The 19,232-nt window shown below is 35.7% G+C and overlaps 3 protein-coding genes across 3 annotated transcripts; all 3 read left to right on the forward strand.

Moving 5' to 3' along the window:
- The first annotated feature begins 1,786 nt into the window (after positions 1 to 1,786).
- LOC111800106 (cytochrome P450 94C1-like) lies at positions 1,787 to 3,649 on the forward strand. Its single transcript, XM_023683685.1, has 2 exons — positions 1,787 to 2,626; positions 2,691 to 3,649. Exons 1-2 carry the CDS (start codon positions 1,918 to 1,920, stop codon positions 3,467 to 3,469), a joined length of 1,488 nt encoding a protein of 495 aa, XP_023539453.1. The 5' UTR covers positions 1,787 to 1,917; the 3' UTR covers positions 3,470 to 3,649.
- Positions 3,650 to 5,240: 1,591 nt separating this feature from the next.
- LOC111800171 lies at positions 5,241 to 13,725 on the forward strand. The gene is made up of 16 exons (XM_023683762.1): positions 5,241 to 5,566; positions 5,823 to 5,949; positions 6,117 to 6,157; positions 6,622 to 6,712; positions 6,932 to 7,215; positions 7,336 to 7,770; positions 8,573 to 8,704; positions 9,382 to 9,454; positions 9,793 to 9,832; positions 9,925 to 9,997; positions 10,289 to 10,354; positions 11,389 to 11,466; positions 11,562 to 11,734; positions 12,272 to 12,318; positions 12,462 to 12,714; positions 12,796 to 13,725. The coding sequence occupies exons 1-16, from the start codon at positions 5,241 to 5,243 to the stop codon at positions 13,146 to 13,148; spliced, it is 2,592 nt and encodes an 863-aa protein (XP_023539530.1). The 3' UTR covers positions 13,149 to 13,725.
- An 809-nt stretch (positions 13,726 to 14,534) lies between these two features.
- Positions 14,535 to 19,135, forward strand: LOC111800436 (subtilisin-like protease SBT4.15). Its single transcript, XM_023684124.1, has 10 exons — positions 14,535 to 14,619; positions 14,703 to 14,797; positions 14,942 to 15,039; positions 15,501 to 15,753; positions 16,006 to 16,509; positions 16,584 to 16,679; positions 17,567 to 17,788; positions 17,871 to 17,979; positions 18,213 to 18,414; positions 18,510 to 19,135. The coding sequence occupies exons 1-10, from the start codon at positions 14,536 to 14,538 to the stop codon at positions 19,046 to 19,048; spliced, it is 2,202 nt and encodes a 733-aa protein (XP_023539892.1). The 5' UTR covers position 14,535; the 3' UTR covers positions 19,049 to 19,135.
- The last annotated feature ends 97 nt before the right edge of the window (positions 19,136 to 19,232 follow it).

Here is a 19,232-nt window from a genome sequence, read left to right on the forward strand (position 1 = left end):
AATTCACAATTTAGAAAAAAGGAAAGAAAATCGTCACATGGGTTCTTTCTATTTTAGTGAAATCATCACGAGACTCAGTCAAGACTAAAATTTTATTGGATCGAACCCGTCTTTCATTTATTATTATAATTAAGGATAGGCACCACTCAAAGTGAGGAACATCACATCAAGAAGGCAATGATCCAACCCCACAAATGTATGAACAATTGAAGCAACTAGAAGTGGTCTCCAATGGTAGTTGGTGGCCAATTGCCATCCCCACATGCAAATTTCTTCATTATTGAATCTCTTTTAACTACACAATTCCTTAATTGGAACACTGTTCCCTATCTAATTAAACTTGCCCATGTGATCATTTATATTTATATAATGGACCTAAGTTCATCCTTTTGTTTGACCATTAATCTTTCAAAATATCATTAACCATTTGACTTAATTTAAATTATGTCGTTCCATTAATTATTATTATATATATATATATATATTTTTTTTTTTGGTGCTCTCATATTAAAAAAATTTAGACACGTGTAAAATTTATTTTATAAATATACTGGTCTCGTTGATCTGACTTAAACTCAACCAGTTAAGACATTCCAAACTTTCACTAATAATTTTTTTTCTTTATTTTTTTAATTTTTATTTGTGTTTTTTTATTTAATTATGAAAGGTGGACTTAATTTAATATATAAACTAAATTTATAATTAGGCCATTAATTATAGTTAATATTTCAAAGCAGCTATGTGGTTTGGGAGTCAAATAATGGTGATTTTTGCACAAAATTAATTAATATTTATTTAATATGAAATAATTTCGTAGGTTTTTTTCACATGGATGATATTTTGACTTTTGGCATTGACATTTTCTCCGATTTTTTTTAAAATATAATAAATAATTTATTTTCAATAAAAAAATTAAATTAATTTTTTTACTTTAAACTAAATTTAAACTAAATATTAACCGAAGGTTTCAATTCCAATGTGAGCATAGTTCAACTAATTAAAACGGAGAGCATTATAAATTTTATAAATTCTATAATAAATGTTTGCGAATCATTCTGGTCTTATATTTAATAATTAGTTTGGTCCTCTTTATATTTAATAATTAGTTTGGTCCTGGTTACGACACGACATCCAAATCTTTGACTCTGTTTCACCTGTTTGTATGTGAGTGTGATTCACTCGACCATTTTGTTGATAAGATTTTTGACGTGTTTGTCTAATTTATTATCAGCCTCTTTTTTAACCGAAGAAAAACACTTATCATTTCCACTTTTATTCTTAGATAATATATGTAGGTAAGTCGTAAATAAAATTTACATAAAAACAAAAATCGACCGTTGAATAATAGGCGATGGACTCTAAAAATCCCTATAAATTAGTTTTTTTATGCTAATAAAAATCTTTTACTTAATAATTTGGTCACTAATAGTCTATTAAACTTTTATGGTTCGTCTAATAATTAAACTATAATTTAATATTAAATATCCTTAACATTAACGATCACTGAGTCAATTTAAGATTTAAACTAAAACAAAACAAAAAAAAATCGCATGTTTTACATGTTTTATATAGGTCGTCTTGAACCTTACCAACCTTCTAGTTGTTACTTTTACGAATCTATCCAGCTATTTAGCACACTCCAAAAAAAAAACCAAAATTCCACCTAGTAAGTAGTAACCCCTTTCCAAAATAATAATAATAATAATAATAAATAATTAATTAATTAATTAATATATATCACCAACCAAATAGGCTAATTTAATCCAATTTAATTAAGACATGACACAGAGCAAATGTGTGTACGAAAGATTCTCTTAGCTAAGAAAAAAAAAAAAAAACATTACTGTAAAAACTCCATTAAAACCCTTCTTCTTCTTCTTCTTCTTCTTCTTCTTCATCGGACTCTGTTTTTTCTCCATGGAAATACCCTTCTTTGTTCATCCATTTCTTGTCCTTTTCTTGTTCTTTTTATTATTTCTCTTTGTAATCTTCTTCTTTTTGAAGCCTAATTTTCTGTGCAACTGTGAAATTTGCCAAGCTTATTTGGCTTCCTCTTGGTCGGAAAATTTCTGCAACCTCTGCGATTGGTACACCCATCTTCTCCGGCAATCTCCGACCAAAACCATTCACATCCACGTTTTGCGGAACACGATTACGGCCAATCCCGACAACGTTGAATACATTCTCAAAACCAATTTCCAAAATTACCCAAAAGGAAAATCCTTCTCCTCCATTCTTGGCGATTTTCTCGGCCGTGGGATTTTCAATGTCGACGGCGATTCATGGCGGTTTCAAAAGAAAATGGCCATTCTTGAACTCGGACAACTGCCGATTCGATCGTATTGCTTTGAAATTGTTCGTCACGAAATTGATTCCCGCCTTCTCCCGCTTCTTTCCTCTGTTTCTGCCGCCGGAGATGCGGTGGTGGATTTGCAAGATGTGTTTAGAAGATTCGCTTTTGATTGTATTTGTAAATTCTCCTTTGGGTTGGATCCGATGTGCTTGGAGCTGTCTCTTCCGATGTCGGATTTTGCTGTCGCGTTTGATATTGCTTCGAAGCTCTCTGCTCAACGAGCCATGGCCGTCTCTCCGTTCATCTGGAAAATCAAGCGGATGCTTAATTTAGGTACATAAACACTAAATTAAACATAAACCCATTATGATTTTGATTTAAATTTTTAATTTTACAGGTAGCGAGAGGGAATTAAAACAAGCAATTAAGCTAATTAACATTTTAGCTCAAGAAGTAATCCGACAGCGAAGAAAAATAGGAATCTCCGCCGGCAGAGACCTTCTGTCTCAGTTCATGCGGACTGTCTCCGACGAGACATACCTACGCGACATCGTTGTCAGCTTCCTTTTAGCCGGCCGCGACACGGTGGCCTCTGCTCTGACGAGCTTCTTCTGGGTTCTCTCAACCCATCCCGCCGTCGCGTCCGCCGTCGAACTCGAAGCCGATAGAGTCATCGGCGCCGGTTGTGACCCAATAAATTCCGACCAAATCCGGAAACTTTATTATTTACAAGCTGCCATTTTCGAGTCCATGAGGCTCTACCCGCCGATTCAGTTCGACTCCAAGTTTTGCAAGAATGATGACGTGTTGCCAGATGGGACATTCGTCCGACGTGGCACTCGGGTCACTTATCATCCATATGCCATGGGACGGGTCGAGGAGATTTGGGGTTCGGATTGTCTTGAGTTTAAGCCGGAGCGGTGGTTGAAAGACGGCGGTTTTTGTCCGGCGAATCCGTTTAAGTACCCGATTTTTCAAGGTGGGTTTCGGTTTTGTGTCGGGAAGGAAATGGCGGTTATTGAGTTGAAAACTGTTGCTCTTTCGCTCATTCGTCAGTTTCGGTTTCGGTCGGTGACGCCGTGTGTGGCGCCACCGCGATTTTCCCCTGGCCTCACCGCCACCTTCTCCGATGGGTTTCGGGTTTACGTCGACGAGAAGGAGAAAAAATCAAAATAAATTACGAAAATTGCTGTAAGTTGAGATCGTTATGGACCATGATCGTTTAAATGTTACAAATTTATATTTCCATACGATATTGTTTTTTTAAGATTTTTTTTTTTTTAATTTTATAATTGTATAAGGTTATATAACGGCTTAAGTCTATTACTAATAGATATTGTCCGTTTTGACCTGTTACATATCGTTGTTAATATAACGTGTCTACTGGAAAGATATTTTCGCACTCTTGTAAAAAATGTTTCATTTCATTATACAATTGATTTGAGATCTCATGGGTTAATAATATTAAAAAAAATTATTTAATTAGTTTAACGATATCATCACGTGTTCGAAAAGGGTTATTATTTTTAATATTTCAAGACAAAAAAACAAAAGGAATCACATAAATAAAATATTTATACTGAAACTTTGGTTTATTTAACAATTTGTTTTGTACGATAAAAAAATATTATTCTTTCATATTATTTATGATTTTTTATTAGCTCGTTGATATTTTGAAGTGACTGTTCAAATAATAATAATAACAATTTGTTTTGTATAATAAAATCTTTTTATTTTTTTTTATTTTCACGAATATAGAGATTACTAAATTAATTTTAATTTCATATCTTTTAAGATATTTGAGTGATTATGTTTTATTCATTTTATATGACTAAAGTAGATGGAATATTTAACAAAAAATAATCTAAAATATTTATATAATAATTACTTTAACACACACAAAAAAAAAANCCAATAGAATAATAAAAACTTAATTAGTTAATTTATATGATTGTATTAAATTAAAAAAATAAAATACCACGTATATTGTTATTAATTATTTTAAAATCACGTTTTGAATAATTTATCTCTTAAGTTTTTTATTTTATTTTATTTTTTATTAAAAATAAGTTTAAGCGTAAAAAAAAAAAAAAAAAAAAAAAAGTGATTTTATTTATATATAAAAAAAAGTTAATAAAAGTTATTCTGTAGACAGACAAGTATGAAAAGTTTGCAATAAAATAATATTCTTGGATTTAACTTTAAAAAAAAGAGATAAAAACATCCTAGGAATATAAATTTCTATGGGCCGGAATGAAACGTGGGACCCACAAAAAGGCATTCGATGGAAGGATGACGTGGATATAATAAAATAATCAGCCGGATTTTTTTTTTTTTTTTTTTTTTTTTTATGATTTGGCCAATAGTAAAATAAGCCAAAATAGTAAATAAAAAAATGGATGGTTGACGTGGAATCCACGTGGCATTGGGAGGAGCAGGATGTGGGGTTGACGGTGTCGGTTTATTTAATATTATAAGATAATTAAATACAGTAAATTTAAATATAAATATTTTTTAACTTTTTGGAAGGTTAATATTATAATTTTGATAAAAAAAATATTAAATTTAAATTTTTGTACGGTTAACTCAAATAAAGATAGAGATAGATGGACGAGTTATACTTGGATTATAAGATAAAATATTATTTTTATTTTATTTTAATAAATGTATTATTTAAATATCTAAATTTATTGTTTAAATTAACTTAAATAATAAAAATACTTTTCCAATTAAATTACCGAATCAGAGATAAAGTAAATTTATAATTAAAAAGATAATTTAAGCTAAAAGATCAAATCCGAAAAGGAAATAAATTTAAAAACACCAAAACGGTGCGTTTCTCTTGGCTTTATAAAGTGTCGTCTAAACAGCGGTGCCGATTAGGGATCGAATCTCCGTAAACGTATAGGCCTTCAATCTCTATCAGCTCTAATATACATTACTGAGTATGGCAATGGAAGATCAACCATATCTCCCGGAAGCCTCCAATGGCACTGGCTGTGTGAAAGGGAAGAAGAAACCAGTGAGTCGGAAGAAGAAGGAATCGGAAAACAGAGCAAAGAAGAAACCGGAGGCTACTTCAGTCAACGAAGAGCAACCTGCAGGTCGTTCCGATGGCCCTGGAATTAAGATTTTAGAGTTTGATTATTGCGTTGAAAATCACTTCAAGGCCATTGATACAATGGCGGAGCTCTGTGGTGATCGGGAGGATGGCGTCGGCGAAATTGATGAAAGTGACATTCAGCGGTTTTCATCATCCACCATTTTCTTAAGGTACGTATGGTTGCATGTTATTTAAAAATGATGCGTTGTGCTTTGCATGTAGCTTAAGGATTCTGGCATTGTTTACAGTGATTAGTTTCTTTGATAGTTATGGCTTGTTAAACAGCTGAAGATGCTGTAGTTTGTGATTGACATGCAGTGAATTGAATATCGTATGCTTATTAGAATTTTAGATGACGTGAAATCTTGTTTATGCATTATCGATCACTGCTTTGCGAATTTCCACTTAGTTTTTGTGCTTTACTAGGGAATGGAGGTACTACAATTATGAACCGAAAACTGTTAAATTTGCTAGCGACTCGAGGGGCCCCGAGGATAAGGATGCTGACATCAGTGTAAACTTACCACAATTTTCGTCTGCAGCTTTTCTAAAGGTGCTGGATTGGACTTGTAGTCTTGTCTAACATATTGGCATTGTCTTTTTCACTATATCCCCTGCTTAGTCTTTTGTTTCCTTGTTTGGCCCTCTTTCCCCCCCTGTTTTCTTCTTTTCCGGTGATGAGCTGCAACTGTTTAACATAAGTCCTAATTTAATATGCAGAATGGAGCACCGCCTGAAGCTGCCACATCGCTGGACTTTAGGTATGTTGTTTTGGACTTGTTTGTTTGTTTGGAAATTATGGTTTTTGTTGATATCATCGTAGGAAATATGAGGAGTAAACAAATTCAGTATGAGTGTCAAGGTTGTCAAGTTGAGCCCTGATCTAATGGATGCTTAATGACGGTCCCTAAGGACTTTGGGTATTTGTATGTTGCGTCTACCACGAAAATTTGTTATTACGCTCTTTCCAATAGGTATCTTCCCCGTGAGACAATTGTGAGTGGAGCTTTCTGTATATGATGGGATTCAAATACGTGTTGCTTACGGTGCCACTTTGATGTTTCATATTTTATTGCTTTGGTATTAGCTAAAGTGGTTTCTATTTGTGGCCTAGAGTTGTCAGTTGTATGTGAGTTGAAGCTACTTTTTCGGTGTCTGGTGTAATGATATCTTTCACAGTTTATATGCACACTCAATCAATCGTTTTATTGATTTTTTTTGACAGAAACTTTGTTATGTATGTTGGTGGGCCGATTTGGGCTTTAGATTGGTGTCCTCAAGATCACGAAAGGACCGACTCCCTTATCAAATGTGAGGTATCTTTCCTCTTCAATTGATCTTTTGTGAAGTAGAATTGTTATGGATACTCATATAATGTAAGTGCAAAATATTGTTTTATTCATCTTCACCTATGGCTTTCACTTTCATTCACTTAGATAGGCACTGCCTTCTTGTTGTTCATACACTCTCCCTATTTATCAGAAATCCTTATTCATTTTTGTTTTTAATTATTCATGTCTCAACTCGTATGACAGTATATTGCTGTTTCTGCTCATCCACCTTGCTCTTCTTATCACAAGATGGGTATCCCACTCACCGGAAGAGGTATGGTGCAGATATGGTGCGTAGTGCATGGCACTGAAAGCCATGAAGCAGAACCGACAAAAAGTTCTGTGGCTTCCTCAAACTTATCATCTCAACCAAGGAAGCCTAGAGGAAGGCCACCAGGGCGTAAGAAAAATGAGGCATCGAACTTGCCATCTCAACCAAAGAGGCCTAGAGGAAGACCTAAAAAGAAACAAGAACCCAATGATAACAGGTGTGACAATTACTAACTTGTTCAGGCTCTTTCTGTCAAATACCTAGTTGGTTCATCTTACTTGCTTGAGATTGATGTTGTTGCCAAAAACTCTGATGAACATGTATTACTGGAAAACAGTGTTGAAAGGAGTACCTTGCAAGAAGTTCCTACATGCAATTCTGACGATGAAGTTCTTGCTCAGAAGAAAAGAGTGAGAAGAAAAGTTGAGACTAAGAATCATGTTGATGACGTGGGAACGTTATCACTTACAGAGAATCGAGAAAATGAATCCAATGCCATCAATCTTCAGGCAAATGAGAATGTTATAAGTGAATATTCCGGAGAAGACACTCTGTTATGTAATAATGTTTCAGAGAATGTTGGTTTAGACCCTAGCTCAATTGAATTTTCTATTCCCGAGAGTGTTGCTTTGCCTAGAGTAGTATTGTGCTTAGCTCACAATGGAAAGGTAGCATGGGATTTGAAATGGAAGCCAACTAACGCGTGTGATGCCAAATGCAAGCACCGAATGGGCTACCTTGCTGTCTTGCTGGGCAACGGATCTCTAGAAGTGTAATTAAACTGCTTTAACTGTCTTATCACATATTTGCTCTGTTACTTTATGCTTATATTTTTTGTCCATTCTGTTGCCTAATTCCATGGAATTGCTATCATAGAGGATCTAATGTTTGACATTTCTTGTTTGCTAGGATGAATGATGTTTTATTTGTGCATATCATAAGAGAAAAAACTACTATATAGTTTCTATTTCATCCTTGTAGATTTAAAGGTTAGAAATAGTTCATAGTGGTTTTATAAAGCCTCATGAATAGTCCCTATGGTTTGATAAAGGCGGGACTATTTAGGAAGGTTTTAAAATCAAACGGACTAAATTCTAACTTTCTCAAACTATAGGAACCAAATTTGTCATTTAACATTTTTTTAAAATTTGTTCACAATTCTAGTGGACAAAAAGTTATAGGTTAAATTACAAATTTGATCCCTAAGGTTTAGAAAAAGTTAGATTTTCCTCTTGATAGTTCGATAAAACTTAAAAGTAGTCTATAGTTTGATAAAATTCTCATAAATATTAGTATTTCTTAGGATTTTATTAACCCATGGATACTAATTCTAATATTTTAAACTATAGGGAATAAATTCTAACCTTTAGGAACTAAATTTCTAATTTGATAACAAAATTATATCCCTCAAAGTGCTTGTATTATCTTAATGTCAGTTAATTGCTGTTCTTACATACTCTGTTGTTTTAAGGTTTTGACTTTTGATGTTGTTCATATGTGTGCTTCCAATGCTTTACAATATCGGTTCTTTATCGATGATTGTGTAATCTGGTGATCCTATGTACTAATTGCAGTTGGGAGGTTCCTTTTCCCCATGTAATGAGGGCCATCTATTCTAAATGCAATGGGGAGGGCACAGATCCTCGCTTTGTAAAGTTGAAGCCTACTTTCAGATGCTCGGTGTTGAGAAGTGCAAATAAACAGAGGTATTTTGTTTTTTTTTTTTTTTTTTTTTTTTTTTTTTTTTTTTTTTTTTNGACATAACAACTCTTCAAGTTTGACATGATGCATTTTGCAAAAAGAAAAACTAATGTGTTTAGGATTGCTATGAATTGAAGAGCACAATAAGCAGCCTTAGAGATAGTCATTACTCTCTGCATAATTGCACATTATACCATCATCATGTACAACCAACCTCCCTTTGTTTCTGAATACATGATCTTTTGTCATCGAGATACATAACTTAAGCCGAAAAGTTTTTGATTAGTTGAATGAAGTTCTTAGCTTTTCCTGTTGTTAGAAGGTGTGTTGCTATGATTTACATTTAATAATATTCAGTTCGTTCTTGTATAATCCAGGAATTAATCTTAGATTCCTTGCGGTGTTGACATGCGAACATTCTTACCGTTTTTCCTTGCTGATTAAGCACTCTGGCTCCGTAGTTGGTCCCGTAGAAGAAATATTATATCATTCTGATTGAATTAAACTATAGAGATCAAGCGAACATTTTCATGGATTTTATTTGTTACTATATTCTTGGTTATTACAGTCGTCATTCATTTGGTAATAATTGCAGCACATGTTAGCTATTTCTCTCGAGTTTTACTTTGTGACTAACATTCTTTGTTACTTGCTAAATCATTGTCTATTGTTGGGGCTGCAGCATCCCTCTAACAGTGGAATGGTCATCAACACCTCCTTATGATTATCTACTTGCTGGGTGCCATGATGGAACAGTTAGTCTTTAATTTCCCTTTTCTTTTATTGTTGTTCATAGCAAAAAGAATGTGGTTCTTCTTGCATATAGGATGAACTGGTTCTGCATTTAGTTTCAGAATTTCTTGAACGGCTTACTCGTTCTTTTTGATGAATTGTTGTTGGGTGCATGAGAAAATTGAAGTTCCTGAGAAGCTCTTTGTTCAATTATACAAGTTTTGAATGTTTTCTTATTTTTGTTTGTCATTGATACAACTTTATTACTGACATAAGTCCTGATCCAGTTTTGGATGGTCCTGCCCTCTTGTTGGTTTGAATTTTCATTTTATGATGACTAAGACGTAGTTCGTTCATTCAGGTCGCCTTGTGGAAGTTTTCTGCAAATAGTCCCTGTGAAGGTTGATTTACTTGTCTGAATTTGTGTTTCTAATTCCATCTTTTGTGCAATTATAAGTGATATTGTCATCATTCTCTTCTTTCTTTTCTTCAGATACGAGGCCTTTACTTCGTTTTAGTGCAGATACTGTTCCGATCAGAGGGGTTGCATGGGCGCCAAATGATAGGTTTGTAGTAGTAGATTTGAAGTTGAGCCTATTTATCTTTACAAACCACTGCGCCCACCGAAAAAGGGTGGAAAAGAAAAAGAAAAATTGGATAAAGATAGAATTTTTTAAAAAAGGAAGTGTCATTTCAGTTGAAATTTTGTTACTGATATTACTGTTAAGTTCACAATGAAATGTGGAAAAACATTTATACCTTCGACGACAAAAATAATAAGAGGAATATAACTATCATGAAATAACCAGTCTAGATTTAATTTATTATTGTTATTTATATTTTCTCATTATGTGCAGCGATCCTGAATGTGAAAATGTGATTCTCACTGCTGGTCATGGAGGTTTAAAATTTTGGGACCTAAGGTTGGTGGATTTATTCCTTTCATTATATCTTTCATTATTTAATTCTTTTTGTTTTTGTATTAAAAGGAAATTAGTGTTCTTTTTTGGGACAAAAGAACAATTTTCTTTTTATAACGAAAAATCAAGCTTTTATTGAGATAAAAGGAAAGAATACGAAAGGGCATAAAATAAAAACAGCAACAGGACAAGGCAGACATTAACTATACAAGAAGGGCCTCCAATCCAAAAAATAATGCTTAGTTATTGACTGGACCATTTTCTGGCCAGAATCTTGAGTTGAAAGGGTGAGTCTAGGTGGAGGAGATGGATCTGCAGACACCTGTCTACTACTTTCTTTCTTGTTAGTAGTAAACTTGATATGAAGTTAATCTCCTTTTGGGTGTAGGGTAAGGTGATTCCCTTCTTCCCTTTCTCTTAATTGTTGTGGTTGATGTGTTTAGTTGGCTGTTGGAGAAAAGAGCTTGAGGACTTATTAATGGTCGTTAGGTTCGGGAAACTTTAGTTCTAGTATCCCAGTTGCTTTGCTGATGAGAGGAAGAATGCATACCAGTTCTGGAGTATATATATAAGAGGAAATTATCAGGATTTTGGCTAGAAGACGCTATATGACATCATGAACTATTTGGATAATCTCTATTTCTTAGTAAGGAACTCGTGACCGGTTTATTATCCAAGACGCTCAAAAGATGCCCAAATATGCTCTTAGTGGAGGCTGCTGTTTTGTAACGGCTCAGGCCCACCGCTAGCAGATATTGTCATCTTTGGACTTTCCCTTTCGGGCTTCCTCTCAAGGCTTTAAAACGTGTCTGCTAGGAAAAGGTTTCCACACCCTTATAAAGGGTGTTTCGTTCTCCTCCCCAACCAAGGTGGAATATCACAAACCAAGGTGGAATATCACATGTTTGCTTTGTGAAATATCACTTGTTATTTCATTTATTCTATGCTCATTACTTATAGTTAAAAATTTCATGGTTTCTGGTCCGTGTTATATTGTCTCATTTCAACTCCATTGAATCATTACAATATTTTATCAGAGATCCTTTCCGCCCTTTGTGGGACCTTCATCCAGCGCCGAGGATAATATATAGTCTGGATTGGCTTTCTGATCCTAGGTACATTTTTTTTTAATCTTGATATAGTTTAGATTAGGCCACACCTAGTTGTTTGACTAATTCTCTTTTATTTACAATGACCCTATTCTGGTTAGCTGCGCTATCTTATCCTTCGATGATGGAACATTGAGACTTCTCAGTTTGCCGAAGGCTGCGTGTGACGTTCCAGTAACTGGTAAACCCTTCACACGGGTAAAACAAAAAGGTTTACACACTTACTGTTGTACATCAACTGCTATCTGGAGTGTTCAAGTATCAAGGCAGACAGGTATTTCTGCAATTCATGGTTTATTAATTTCGCTGTGTTTCATTCGCCTAAAGGATTTATATAGCTAATGGTAGCTAGAAGAAATAACTAGAATCAAAGTTATCTACTAGAGACTAACTTATAACATCAAACACTAACAATGGATTTTTCTCCGCACTGTATTGGTCTCATTTACTGCTATCATCAGTGGCCTCTTCAGCTCTCAGTTGTAGAGCGTCAATCTTGTAGACTGAATTCGAAAGGAAAATTCACACCTAAATATTACCAAACAGGCAATTTGTGAATCGAAGTTCCTTCGGGGAATAAAATAATAAGCATGTCCCAACAGTTTACACCCTTCATATCATAAATTTCCCAATGATGATTTTAGTTTGTCCTGTATACAAATAATTTTTTTGGTCAAAATGTAGAAGCCTTTTATGGTTATTCTGTTGTTTTGAAGATCCATTTTGGTTTTACTTTTAAATTTCAACACAATCAAGTAAACTATCTTGTTCTTATCACATACATTTAAGACATAGCAACTGATGATTTCAGGCATGGTTGCCTACTGTGGTGCTGATGGAACTGTTGTTCGTTTCCAGGTGAGTTCAACCGGTTTATTATAATCCTAGCTTCGTATAATCTACCTTGTTGTTCATTATATATGTATGTGTGTGCATATACAGTAAATAATGCCTTGAATTATCATTTCATTATTGTTTTTCTTTCTCGTTTAATATATCAGCTTACTACTAAAGCGGTGGTGAAAGAAAATTCACGTAATCGAACCCCACAGTTTGTATGTGATTACTTCACTGAGGAGCAGTCTACCATCACAATCCACACTCCAGAGTTAGATGTTCCGTTTCCTTTGAAGAAGATGTCCAACAGACCCGACCCCCCGCCATTGTCCATGCGAGCTATTTTATCTGAAATTCAGTCAAATGAAGGAAACCACAAAACCGCCGCAGCTTCATTATCAGAAAATGGAACGTTAGGTAACGTCAAATCTGTTGATTCTGGACTTCTCTCAACAATATCTTAAGAGTACTTTCACCAAATTATCGATGCTATTGCAGCCCCTTGCTCCGATGACGACTTTAATGTTGAATCTGGATCTGAGGATACACCGACGTCCATCAATAAGAAAAGCAAAACTCAATCGAAGTGCAAAAAGAAGGGAGAAAAGGATAACCAAGAATCGGAATGTAGTGATGAGGCTAACGACGTGCCAACGAATAATGGCGGTGCGCCTGGTTCAGGGGATAGCCCTGAAAATTTGCCTCCCAGATCAGTTGCAGTGCATAGAGTGAGATGGAACATGAACACAGGGAGTGAAAGATGGTTGTGCTATGGTGGAGCAGCTGGACTTCTACGCTGTCAGGAGATTCTGCTGTCTGCCCTTGATAAGAAGTTGATGATGAAGAAATAAAATTTGTTTGAAAAAAAATGGCTTTGCCAACATGTTTATGGAAGCTGATTTTCACGAAGCGACCCGTGCTCGCTCTCGATTCCTCGTACAATCATAAGATCAAGTTTGCTTCTATTGGTCCAAAGGAAGCCATTTTGAATTGTAATAGACATAATCGTAACCGAGCCATGGTGCATTCATCCCCGAGGGGCTAAATTATGGGAGCAGCCAAAGGAATAACAGGGCATGACCTTGGGATAACTGAAGAAGATGAATTTGATTTGGATTTCGAGTTCAGTTTGAAACGGACCTGTACATTTTTACTTGGAACAATCGTTGAAGGAACCACACCAGTCATGGTGTAAAATAAACAGTATCTTTTCGCAGATACATAACCTAAAATAAGTGACACGACGGACGTCTCCTGAGTCGGGTTTAGGATGTCACGGGACAGTTCGGCTACAAACTCAACTTCAATAAGTCTACGAATCGAGAGCTTGGTTCGATCTTGCTGACTTATTCTTTTTGGCATTGAACCTGTTTTGATCACCACTTATGTAATCTAAATGAACTTTTAGATATTCTTTCATTCCTTATTATATTTTTATGCATAATTTTATGACTCATCAAGAATTTGAAATGAAATAATGTTCTTGAATCCATTAAAACGAGAGGGTGCCAAAATTATTAAGGGTATCCATTCAATCCATTTTATTTCTTATTATTATGGACATACTTTTAATTCATATGCCATAATTAATAGAATATTTAAATATAAGAGCTATTTGTTTTTTACACTTATTAATCTATTATTGGTATATATATATAGCTTATAGACAAAATGAAATTAATGATACCAATAATAATGGATTATCTATTCGATTATCTACGTGGATAGTTACGTAGATGGCTAACAATACATACGAAAATTAATGAAATTGGCTTACTTGCAAAATCATAATTTTGATGAAATTACCAATTCTTCATTTTTTTAATTAAAAAAATCCTTTTTTTTTTGTTTGATTTGGTTATATATGGAATTATTGTTTATACATTTAAAAAAAAAATTGAAATATTAAATCCCATTTTATAACCATTTATTTTGAAATTTTAGTATAATTTCTTCCCATTTATTTATGGGAAAAAAAAAACGTTTGAATTATTAATTAAAAATTAGAGAAATAGAAGAAAAAACAAAACAAAACAAACAAAGTGTTGTTTTCATTACCAACAAATCTTGGTTTGAAGAGGTAAATGTTTCCTCCCCATTTTCCTCTAAACCCTAAATAAAAAAAAAAATAAAAAATAAAAAATAAAAAAAAACAGAGAAAACCCACTTCCTCTCTTATATATATATATATATATATATATATATATATTTCAAATCATTCATTCTTAAATAAAAAATATGAATTACAAAATGCTCAAAGGCTTCCTCTCATTCATTTCCCTCATCGCCGCCGTGGCCTCCTCAACCCACGTTCCCAGAAAGGTATACAAAGCCCACCGCCGCTGCCTCACGGTGGTTTCCGCCACCTTTTTCTTAATTTAAAATATTAACTTGGATTTGGACAGGCTTATGTTGTGTATATGGGAGCATTGCCAAAGGTTCAGAGCCATGGAGTTCTTGAACAATATCATCACAGCCTTCTTGCTAATGCAGTCGGAGAGTAATTAATTAATATTATTATTATTATTATTACCCAAAAAAATGAAAGTTTTGTTGGTTTTTTTTTTTTTTTTTTTTTTTTTTTTTTTTTTTTGGGTAAAATTTGGATTTTTTTAATGGGTTTTTATTTATTTATTTATTTTAGTGAGGAATTGGCGAGAAAATCCAAGATTTATAGCTATGGAAGGAGCTTCAATGGCTTTGCTGCAAAGCTCTTACCCCATGAAGCCCAGAAACTAGCAAGTTCGTCTGAATTTCCTTACTATAACTAAAATCGATAAATATCATCACAATTTAATTTAGGAATAATTTCATTTCCATTTTTTCGAAAAAAAAAGTTGTGTTTTTAAGATCTAATGTTCAGATGAACACAGACCCTTCAATGGTATGATGTTGTTTACTTTGAGCATAAACTTTCATGACTTTGTTTTGACGTTCTCCAAAAGGCCTTAGCCGATGTGGAACTTTCATCATCCAACACCTCCCTTTAATCGAGGCTCGACTCCTTTCTCTTTTGGAGGTTCTGATACCATGTTAGATAAACACGACTCTCCACAATTGTATGATATTGTTCACTTTGAGCATAAGCTCTCATGACTTTCCCTTGGACTTCCCAAAAGGCCTAAGGTCTCGTACCAATGTTGATTATAAATCCATGATCATTCTTGACGTGAAACTTTTATCATCCAACAATAATAATGCAGAGGAAAAAGGCGTAGTATCTGTATTTCAGAGCACTACAAGGAAGTTGCACACGACAAGATCATGGGATTTTTTGGGGCTGTCGGTGGCTGCCAGCCACCGGAACGCGGCCGCAGAGTCGGACATGATTGTCGGATTGTTGGACTCCGGGATTTGGATGGGGAGTCCCAGCTTCAAGGACGATGGCTATGGCGAAATTCCTTCAAAGTGGAAAGGCCACTGTGTCACTGGCCATAACTTTACCGGCTGCAACAGGTATCTCTTTCTTCTTCTTTTCTATTATTTTAAGGTTTTTTTTTTTTTTTTTTTTTTAANTTTTTTTTTATATAAATATGTTTTTGTTTGTTTGAAATAATTATCTTATAATAAATTAATTATAAACTCATTAAAATAATGAGTATACTATGAACAACAAAGTTTATCAAATCCAATTTTATTTAATTTCACAAATTTTTTTTTTGCACAAGGTTGAAAATGAGGGTCTAAATTGTAATTTTACACATTCAGGAAAGTGATCGGCGCCCGGTTCTTCAACCTGCAGGAAATAGACGCCACAATCAACCAAAGCCCCACGGACGAGGTGGGCCACGGCTCCCACACCTCCTCCACCGTTGCGGGAGCCACCGTAGACGGCGCCAGCCTCTACGGCATCGCCGGAGGCACCGCGCGGGGCGGCGTCCCGGCAGCGAGAATCGCCATGTACAAAGTATGCTGGAACGTAGGGTGCACGGACGCGGACCTGCTGGCCGGATTCGACCACGCAATCGCCGACGGAGTGGACATAATATCGGTGTCGATCGGTGGCGGGTTGCGGGAATTTTTCGAGGATCCAATCGCAATTGGGTCGTTTCATGCAATGGCAAAAGGGATATTGACGAGCTGCTCCGCCGGAAACAACGGGCCGGGGTTGACAACGGTGGAGAATTCGGCGCCGTGGATTATGACGGTGGCGGCTTCCACCATTGATAGAGATTTCAGTACCGTTGTGAAGCTGGGAAACAATAAGAAATTATCTGAGTATAAAATTAATGAAAATAAAAGCATTTGAAATCCAAAATTAAGGCTTAATCCATGCTTTGAATGAACCAGGGAATATCACTCAATACATTTTCAACCAAGAAGAAGATGTCCCCTCTCATCAGCGGAGGAAGGGCAGCGTTACCCAATCATCCGAATGCAAGGTACGAACAACGTTCTTCCAATAAATCCACCAGAGATTATTTGTAAAATAGCTAAGCGATTCCCTTTTTAAATTGAGTTGACCAGAAGATGTTGAAAGAGCCAATGAGATGTACGAATCCATATGCTCCTAGAAGCATACGAGTACTATAACGTATTTGGGTATCTGGTATATGCTCCTAGAAGCATACAAGTACTATAATGTACCTCTACGTGGGTATCTGGTAACCATTATTGTAATGTACTTCTATGTAGGTATATGGTAACCATTACTGTAATGTGCATCTACATGGGTATCTGGTAACCTATATTGTAATGTGCCTCTACATGGGTATATAGTAACCATGTGCATCTACATGGGTATCTGATAACTTGTACTGTAATGTGCCTCTACATGGGTATATAGTAATCAGTACTGTAACGTGCATCTACATGGGTATCTGGTAACTTGTACTGTAATGTGCTTCTACATGGGTATATAGTAATCAGTACTGTAACGTGCATCTACATGGGGTATCTGGTAACCTGTACTGTAATGTGCATCTACATGGATATATAGTAACCAGTACTGTAATGTGCATCTACATGGGTATTTGGTAACCAGTACTATAATATACCTTTACGTGGGTATTTGGTAACCAGTATTGTAATCTAGTAACTAGTATTGTAATGCATCTTTCTGTGGGTATCTGATAACCAGTACTGCAATATTATTTTCAGTGCTATAGGATATGATTGATTAACGGTTCATTAGAATCATATAAACCAATACCCAGAACTTCCATTAACAAAATAAAATAAAACGGTATGATTTTGTCCATTTTAAGCATAAACTCTCATAATTTTACATCAATCTAGAAAGTTTTGTGAAGAAAAGTTTCGATTTTAGGTGGTGTGATGGTGGGAGTCTTGATAAGGGTAAAGTGAAAGGGAAAATATTGTATTGTTTGGGATCTTTAGATCAAGAATACACAATCTCGGAGCTTGGTGGTGTCGGAGTTATAGCCAATCTTATGAACAATACGGAGGTTCTTGCCGTCACTCCAATTCCTGCTACTCATCTTTCCTCTCAAGATTCTGACATTGTTGAAACCTATATCAACTCCACCCAGTACGTTCTTCGTTAAATTACGGGTTTTGTTTTTGGATCGGGTGAAATATTTGAACTTTTAATCTTTTGCTCGGGTTCGCAGGAAGCCTAAGGCAGTGATAATGAAGACAACCACTACCAAGACAGAGGCTCCTTTCTTGGCCTATTTTTCTTCAAGAGGTCCTCAGTTCATAGCCCGTGATATCCTCAAGGTATATTTAGTTTTAATTTTATTTATTTATATATATATCTCGTTGGGAATCACGACTCTCCACAATGGTATGATATTGTCAACTTTGAGCATGAACTCTCATACCTTTGCTTTGGCTTCACACCCATGATCTTCCACTAAATTAATCAACGGGAACACACACTCAATAATCCTCGACATATATATACATATTTTTTTTTGGTATGAAAATTAAATTGGAAAAAAAAAAAACAGCCGGATGTTGCAGCACCAGGGATGAACATATTGGCCGCGAACACAAAACTGGCTACAATTCCGACCGGCAAACATTCCACTTTCGACATTATGTCTGGAACTTCAATGGCATGTCCTCATGTCGCCGCCGCCGCCGCCTATCTCAAAACCTTCCACCCCACTTGGTCCCCCGCCGCCATCAAGTCCGCCCTCATGACCACCGGTCTGTTTTTTTCTTTTTTCTTATTTTCTACACCCTTTTATTGGGAGTTATTGTTCATATATATATATATATAACTAAGCTCACTTCCAATGCAGCGACGCCATTGAAGATAGGAGAAAGCCAAGACGAGCTGGGTGCCGGTGCCGGCCAAATAAATCCGACGAAAGCCGTCAATCCAGGCCTGATTTTCGACCTCTCTCGCACCTCTTACATCTCTTTCCTCTGCAACAAAAATCACTACGCCGGCACCGCCCTCGCCATCCTCACCGGCGACTCCTCTTTCAACTGCTCCGCCGTCACGCCGAACACCGGCTCCGACGGCCTCAACTACCCTTCAATGTACGTCCCAATCGACCTCCAGGCTACCGCCGTCTCCGCCGTCTTCCACCGGATTGTCACCCACGTTGGCTCCGGGCCGTCCACATACAAGGCTAAGGTAAAATCGCCGATGGGTCTGTCTGTACGAGTGTTGCCGGAGGCCTTGAAGTTCAAACGGGCGAACGAAACGCGGTCGTTTAAGGTCATGGTAAAAGGGGCGGTGGCGGCGGAAGGGAATGTTCTTCTGAAGGCTTCGCTTGAGTGGAATGATTCCAAGCATAACGTTAGGATCCCAATTTTAGCATTTAGAAGTTAATTTCATTTTATATTTGTTAAATCTTTCCTTATTTTGTCACGTCACATTTCCAAGATCTTAGGTTAATGTTTTTGTTTTAGTTTGTTATATCACGTTTCCAAATCTTTCAAACCTACCCACCTCTCAATCATTCTAACCCAATCTCTTGCTTATTTAAAAACAACGTACTACTCTGCTCGGTAAC

The sequence above is a fragment of the Cucurbita pepo genome, chromosome LG08 (genome assembly GCF_002806865.2).
Source record: "Cucurbita pepo subsp. pepo cultivar mu-cu-16 chromosome LG08, ASM280686v2, whole genome shotgun sequence".
In the NCBI taxonomy this organism is placed as follows: domain Eukaryota; kingdom Viridiplantae; phylum Streptophyta; class Magnoliopsida; order Cucurbitales; family Cucurbitaceae; genus Cucurbita; species Cucurbita pepo.

What these genes read in the sequence shown, in the direction of transcription:
- LOC111800106 (XM_023683685.1), top strand. Translation starts at nt 1,918, where the DNA reads ATGGAAATACCCTTCTTTGTTCATCCATTTCTTGTCCTTTTCTTGTTC. An exon ending in CAAGCGGATGCTTAATTTAG is followed by an intron (nt 2,627 to 2,690) that starts GTACATAAACAC and finishes TTAATTTTACAG; the next exon opens with GTAGCGAGAGGGAATTAAAA.
- LOC111800171 (XM_023683762.1), top strand. Translation starts at nt 5,241, where the DNA reads ATGGCAATGGAAGATCAACCATATCTCCCGGAAGCCTCCAATGGCACT. An exon ending in GGCAACGGATCTCTAGAAGT is followed by an intron (nt 7,771 to 8,572) that starts GTAATTAAACTG and finishes TACTAATTGCAG; the next exon opens with TTGGGAGGTTCCTTTTCCCC. An exon ending in GCATGGGCGCCAAATGATAG is followed by an intron (nt 9,998 to 10,288) that starts GTTTGTAGTAGT and finishes CATTATGTGCAG; the next exon opens with CGATCCTGAATGTGAAAATG.
- LOC111800436 (XM_023684124.1), top strand. Translation starts at nt 14,536, where the DNA reads ATGAATTACAAAATGCTCAAAGGCTTCCTCTCATTCATTTCCCTCATC. An exon ending in TGAAGCCCAGAAACTAGCAA is followed by an intron (nt 15,040 to 15,500) that starts GTTCGTCTGAAT and finishes ATAATAATGCAG; the next exon opens with AGGAAAAAGGCGTAGTATCT. An exon ending in GTCCGCCCTCATGACCACCG is followed by an intron (nt 18,415 to 18,509) that starts GTCTGTTTTTTT and finishes CTTCCAATGCAG; the next exon opens with CGACGCCATTGAAGATAGGA.